General features: G+C 31.6%; 1 protein-coding gene across 2 annotated transcripts; it reads left to right on the top strand.

The window, feature by feature from the left end:
- Nucleotides 1-542: 542 nt before the first annotated feature.
- Nucleotides 543-4,645, top strand: LOC132739250 (uncharacterized). 2 transcript variants are annotated; one of them, XM_060726915.1, is made up of 3 exons: nucleotides 543-825; nucleotides 1,664-1,735; nucleotides 2,316-4,645. In XM_060726915.1, the coding sequence occupies exons 2-3, from the start codon at nucleotides 1,708-1,710 to the stop codon at nucleotides 3,452-3,454; spliced, it is 1,167 nt and encodes a 388-aa protein (XP_060582898.1). In that variant the 5' UTR covers nucleotides 543-825; nucleotides 1,664-1,707; the 3' UTR covers nucleotides 3,455-4,645. The 2 variants fall into 2 exon arrangements, with proteins under 2 accessions (XP_060582898.1, XP_060582897.1); XM_060726914.1 differs by lacking the exon at nucleotides 1,664-1,735.
- Nucleotides 4,646-7,475: the final 2,830 nt, after the last annotated feature.

Below are 7,475 nucleotides of genomic sequence, written 5' to 3'. Positions count from 1 at the left end.
GGTTTATGTGATAAAGCATCTTATCAGATACCCGTGCCGCTTTTCCGTTTCCGTTAAAACTGTATTGTACGACCGTGAATATATTTAAACGTGACGTCATTTGCTTTATACCAGAGGCCCACTTTATATTATTTTATACAACTCGTTAAATAAATTCAGTTTTGAACCTACACTCATTTAATATTCTCTATTTCTACGATACATTTAAGTTTGCGTTTTACGAGATATTAAATGTAAGCATTCCACTATATATATAGCAGAATGCTTACCTTTAATATCTCGTATATATCTATGTCATAAAAAGTATCTTTTTACTCTAACTTTGTAATCAAGATTTTCGTTACGCAAAGATTAAGTCAGTTATTGGAAATATTTACAAATATCGAGACTGACATATTCATACCCCTCTACCTTAGCAATGACAATGTTTTTTTATACATTATATGTAATAGAATAGTACTGTATTCTATTTATAGAACGTGAAATGTTTTGGTTTTTCCCTCATGGATATTTAAATAGCCATTTCTTCATAAGTTGATACATTCGATATTTTGTACTGAACAAGGACATACAATTTAATTATGGAATCTGTTAAGTATGTTGAGAGTCATACACGGAGATTGTACGGATATATAGAGAAAATGTCGCTAGATATTGGTGATAAATGTGACAATTATATGGATGACACATCAGCAAGGAGAAAATACTGGTGTGAAGTGCTCCTACGGTTACCCCTGTTGTTCATTATACATCAGTGGTTACTACTCAGTCCATATTCTAACTACTGGATTATTGATATAGTTCTTTTCATCGTAAGATACGGAGGTTTGTTCCTTATTTGTGCTATTTTAGACACAGACAGCTGGGGGTTAGACCCTGCCCCCAACGTGATACGTCACTGTAATCACTTGTATTCGATATTCATATAGTTTCAATAAATAAATAAATAAAGTTAATTCTTAGCATTGTGGTCATTTTTACGTGTAATGTAGATTTACTGTGTGAGAATTAAATTGGAAATTCCACTTTCAGTTCAACAAATAATTAACAACTGTTTGTGTTTGCCTGACTGTGCGCATTAAAAGTTTGTGATACTCTAAGAATACATGTACTCGGACGGAGATAATATTTTACATATAAACTGTTGAAAACTTTAATCATTTATATAGTATACATATGGTTTTCTGACATTCAATGTAAAATTAGATATGATCGAATGTCTATACAATGTATTTATAGATGGTGTGTTTATGTATATATAATAGTGTAAATTTGAATACGAAGTACATCTCATTTCATCTGAAGTAGAGTACACAATTTTTGTATACAACATTTTCAGATGGCCATTTGCACATAGGTGTCTACGAGACATGTAAAACAATTCGTCGTAATGAAGCTTATACCTACAATAAATACAACCTAATAAACGTGGGAATTAGATTTTATATATTAACCGTTAAAGCAGCACGCCTCTAGAAGAAGACAGGGATACTGTCGTCTTATTAATATTTTAAAATTTATCTTCAAAAACATTACATAGTTGAAATAAATCAAAATGACACTTTAAAATTTTATATTAAAACGTCTTTGCCTTGAAAACAGACAGTTCGCTTCTCCGCCTTCTTTTATTTCACTACGGAATTCTTTCATCCTTTTTTTCTAGTACAACGTGATGGCACAGGACACGTGGTACAGGACTGATCCGAAATGCACGGAATCGGGGATAGTGAAACAAGTACTCTGCTTTGGTTTTGATATTTGAAGTTAACAGTGGCGCTAAATTTATTTTCTAACCGACTCTGAAATTCTCGGGCGTCAAAACTTTCACTCGTAGGCTATTATTCAAATTAGACCACGTGGCACTGTTTCGGTACTTTTACGTTTTTTAGTACGGAAAAATCAAAACTCGGTCAAAATATTTTTTAGGAATTATAACCGTCTATCTATTACTATTTCAATCGCTCAAGATTTTTTTTCTTTTTTAAATGGCGATAATTATAATTATGTTTGAAACATAGGCTATACTTTATAAGTTTTATTTTTTCGCTCACTATGAACAGTTTATTCACTTTAAATCAAGTTTGGAATTCAGGTTTCTATTTTAAGTTATAATTAGAATCACTGTAAAATGTATCTGTAAGTACTGGAATTAAACATGTTTTTATTGTTATAAACAGATATTATAACAAGTTTTGAAATATATATGACGTTGACTTTGTCACAGTCGTGTACCAATCACACGACACTGGAGCAGATAGCATTTTTTTAGTTCTAATAAATATGTAAATATTAATATGTCATTGTATATTTTACAGTTGCTCTTATTTTGGCCGGGTCTTGGGCTTTCAACAGTGGAGTTCTTCTTCAAGCCTACATTACTCTTACATTTGACATAACGATGGCCTGGATTAAATACATCGACTACTGGACATACCAAGATGAAGCTTATGAATTTTGTCATGATAAGAGCGTGCTGGTTTGGTCAGATGTGACAGACAATATAAGGTTACCATTGATATGCTCAATTATTCTGCAACTGATATATCTTTGCACAAGACCAGGAGCATTAAGTCATAGATGGAAGGACGATGGTCCATCAATGCTATATATTGGATTACTGTCAACACTGGTTCCCAGAATTTTGAGCACTCTTAGTATATTTCCTGCCTTTATGTCAGAATTGTCGTACTGGATTGATATGTTTTTGCTGATTGCAATAACTATTTTTGAAGTTGTCACACTGATGGACATAGATGCAGCAGTTGACGTTAAGAAGCGTATGTCCCTGCTCGTCAAGTATGCACAAACAAATGAAATTGAAACAAAAAATAAATATAAATCAGCAATTGCAGATTTAAACCGTCGTATAGAGAACCGAAATCAAGGACAGAATATTATAGCAAGTTTTCCAGGAAAATGGTTTGTAAGAGATTCCATTTTGTTCTTTGGGATTGCTTATCTAGCAATAATGTTATTAATTGAGGTTACAGTCTATCAAAGACTGATATTGTCGTTTATGTCATTAAACACTTACCTAGAAGTTCTTGCAAGATGGTGCACTACGCATGTTATTGTACTTGTTATTTCTTACGTCTTAGGTTTATTGTCCAACGTTACTGTTGCCCTAGGTAACTGGTTCTTGACAACAGAAATCAACCTCACTGAGGCCTTCGATGCTAATATTGGTGGAGTTGTCCAAGTTGTTGCACTTATTACATTTACTGAAGCAAATGTGCTGGCTTTGGAAGATGAGGAAAAAGTTGATGCTATGGAGCTTATAGCTTTTTTGACGATGTATGCTATTATATTTCAAACACTTGATGTTCTTGAGCAGAAACTTTTTCAATCAGTTAATAACGGAACTTCCCCTAGAGTATTATTCTACATGCGTGCAATTATTCTTAGCGGGTTAATTGTCACTATTCCATCTTTATCTACTTTGGTTGTATCTTGAAATTTGAATTTAAGTCCATGGCTCCTATTTTTTGCATCCGGAAATTCCACTTTAGTTGTTCGTATAGTCACTTTAATGTTAGAATCTGTCTTAATGAAATGCACGTGGTATACATCAAATCATCTTATTTAAATCGAGGACTTTCTACATTATACTAGGGTTTGTAAAACATTTGTCCTACTTTTATTGAACTGTGCACAGTGCTATTGTAGATATATCTGTCCATTTTTCAAAGGATGGTGGTTTATGCGTCTCTGCCTTGCGCTGTTCAGTTTGGTAGCAGTGGCTGGAATCCTCGGATTAAATGAATTTAACAGATACAAAACTAGACAAAAAATGTTTACACTTCTTAGAAACCTACAAGATGTGGTATTTTATGCGGAATCAAGTGACGCAGAAGACACGCATGAGTGCGCCATATGTTACGTTGTAATGACAAACGCAAAGAAATTACCTTGTAATCATATCTTTCATTATGATTGCTTAAGGAAATGGTTTCTAGTTAGAACTGTGTGTCCATTGTGTAACACTGAAATCAGGGAAGAGAATATCCAAGTGCAAGAAAGTCAATAATTATAAATAATCACAATAATTTTGCATCTTATATATTTAACTTAATTATGATAACTCAATTTGGGCACCACTTTTACACTGTCAAATAAAGTGAAAAGGTCTGATTTTCTTTAAAGTGAAGGTTTAGTTTGTAAATGTCTTGTACATTATACTTTGTAAATAACTTGTTCATTAATAGTTTATAAATGTTAAGTTTGTAAATGTTTTGTTATCTCGGGTTGGTACTTATTTTATACTTATGCGGTTTAAAAGATGATATATGTTATCAAAATCAAATGGCTTTTAAAGTAATATAAGTTTTTTTTTAATTTAACATTTAAATAGCATAGATCAATAATATTTCAGTTAAAGAATATCTATTGAAATTGACTGCATAATCTTTGAAAGAATTATCTAACTTTAGAGTTTAAAACACATTTTAAATAACATACTTTGAAACAGTGTGTAAATGTTGAAATACTAGTTTGACATGGTTTCTTTTTTTAAATGCTTAGCTTTGATATCATTTATATTATACCATCATTAAATATATCAATATACAAATATTATATCAACATTAAGTTTGTCATTGGATTTGTTTGATGGTTCAAGTATTTTGATTAAAGCACAATATATGTTGTTTTAGATTTGCTGCGTTTTTTATCCCCGGCTTTTCAAAGGAAAAAGGAGGTTATAGAAATGAACTAAGTGTGTCCGTCTGTCTGACCGTTATCACTTGTATCCAGTCCATAACACACCCGTTTATCGAGGGATTTTCAAATTACTTGAAACACTTTTCACCATAATAAAACCCCTACCTACAATGTCCAAGACACACTTGGAGATTAAAGATCAACATTGTCTGAGTGATGGTATATTTTGCGTCCAGTCCATCCATCATGCGATTTGTAATAACTGGGCACAAATGTTCGCTATAGTAAGACGACATGTCATGCGAAACACCTAGACCGCACCTCTAAGGTCCATTAAATGCTTAACATGGTCTGTAAAAGATCCTTTCTTAAGTCCGGTTCACAGCTTGTTAATTCATCAAAAGTTTTAAAAATAAGTTAGCACAAATATCCACCATATAAGATAATTTGTCATGCGCAACACAAGACCCCTTCCACCAAGGTCAAGGTGACATTTCTAAAGCTGAATATGGTCTTATTTTCTCTGTTACAAGAATGAATTCAAAAGTATTAAAAAGATTTAAGTATAACTACAAAGATAAAGAGATAAAAGTAAAAGGGAATTGGAGAGTCTTTAGCATTGTTATAAATATCTATCAAATTATATCTCCTTGTTGCCTTTTTTCGGTAATCAAATTTCATGCACAGGAGTTATGTACAGGAGTTATAGATGAAACTAAACTAAACTATGTTATTATATTTAGAATTTAGAATTAAATGTTGCATCTGCCAGAATTATATGGTATAGAGAAGATACATGCATTCAACTTTTGAAATAAGAAATTCTTGTTTAATTTATTCTGATCTTTAAAAAAAGATGACTAATATAAAATGACACCCTTCGTGTATTCTTTTCGGACCATTACACTATTTCTTCTGAAGTTCAAAAACTTGAATTGAAAATAAAATAAAAAGTATATTGGAAATTTCAGAGAGTCAAAAAGAAGAAATATATCCCAATTTAACGCAAATATACACACGAAGCAACAATGTTAGTTGTAAACATAAAAATCATTCGAAATTGTAACTTGATCTTTTGATAAATTGATATATGGTTTGTGCTTAATTTTGTTTTATGGTAGATTTTATTTGCTTATTTCTATGAAAGGATACTATAAATACCATAAGAATAATATCGGGAAAACCTGAAATTACAAAAGTCTTAAAAATAAACCTGAACAGTGTAACGTCATGGTAAGCAATGTCATTAAATCCCGATCAATATAAATACTACATGTATATCGATTGTTGAGCTCAATTGTTTAAACAAATTTGGTTTATCGGTTTATCAAAGTGTATATTGTATAGCACGGAGACAAAGTAAAATAATCTGGTGTTAATGATTTGCCATAATTTCATGTTCTAGTTAACGTTTTTATAAATGATAAGAAACTATAACGATAACGTGATCATATTCATGTTCCTTTAGGCCATTATTTTTTGATATTTCGGTTTACAGACCCGCCGACTCTGTATTTTGGGAAAATAAAAAAAAAAAAAAATCTCATTCTGCCCCCAAAAAAATTCTGTGTTGTCTTGAAATACGCTGCTAATAATACGACTTGTCAAAGAAATGTCGCGGTAAGTATTTTAATTAACTGTTAAACCTACCACATGCCAGACTATTTTACCTACGATTTATACACGCAACCGGTTATCTTTACTAAAGAATAGCCTGTCGTCTGCTAGTTGGGCAAAGTGTTTATTGGTGTATTATGAAAGAATGTCTGTTAAATGGGGTCAAGCCATTCTCACAGAATTATAATTAGGCTTTGATCATATTTCATCAATGCATTGAAGGTCGAAATGCGTAAAAATGTAAAACAACCAAACAACCAAACAAAAAAAAAAACACGCCAAATTACGTAAGCAATTACATTCAAGGACAGAGCGAGAAAAATCTGCTGCAATTGACAAGATCAGTATTTTCAGATTTAACAAAAAAAAAAATAGTCTTTAAAAGCAGATTGAATACAGGTTTCAAACAAACAAAATAAAAAAAAATGCCCGCACTTACTTTTAATAGATTTTTATGTCAAAAATTGACCCGCTAATTATCCGATAAAAATATTTTCACAATGGGCAAAATTGAACATGACTTTGTGTAATCTTTTCTTGACAGTTTTTTTAACATCTGATCTATAAAGAAATGAGTGCAAGTCAGCTGATTTTCGGCACCTTTGATGATTCAGATTACACAGCAGTGTGTAAACATCAAAGAATGACAGATTCTTTTGAAGAGCTCGCTTGCCACTTGTCATAAGTTATTGTGTGTAGATTTCATGTGTGTTTTTTAAACAATGGCAATATGAGCAAAAGTTTTTTTTTGTGTATTTAAACAATCCTTGGAATAGACAATCGGCGATGTATTTAATTTCATTGCTCTAGTAAGTACTATGTATATGTATGCACCACATTTATAGTTATGAAAACTTTTTTTTTTTTTTCCCGCCGCCGACCCTACCTTTTTTTGGAAAAAATCAGTAAACCAAAATATAAAAAAATTCGTGCACTGCAGTTATTGTCGAGAGAGTTTGCCATAATTTCATGTTCTAGTTAACGTTTTTATAAATGATAAGAAACTATAACGATAACGTGATCATATTCATGCTCCTTATAGTGGCTACAGTCGCTGGATTGAAGGAAAAACACTATTTTTCTATCAATAATTACAATATATTCTTTAATTTCAAATTATCATATAATATAAATTCTTTTTTTTTGACGTTATACAATCTTTAAAACGTAAAGTATTGGAATCGATGATCCCAAAATGG

Source organism: Ruditapes philippinarum, unplaced genomic scaffold (assembly GCF_026571515.1).
Source record: "Ruditapes philippinarum isolate M1 unplaced genomic scaffold, ASM2657151v2 ctg1385_1_1_1_1, whole genome shotgun sequence".
In the NCBI taxonomy this organism is placed as follows: domain Eukaryota; kingdom Metazoa; phylum Mollusca; class Bivalvia; order Venerida; family Veneridae; genus Ruditapes; species Ruditapes philippinarum.
Note: the sequence above shows the minus strand (reverse complement) of the source record. Positions and strands in the feature narration are given on the sequence as shown.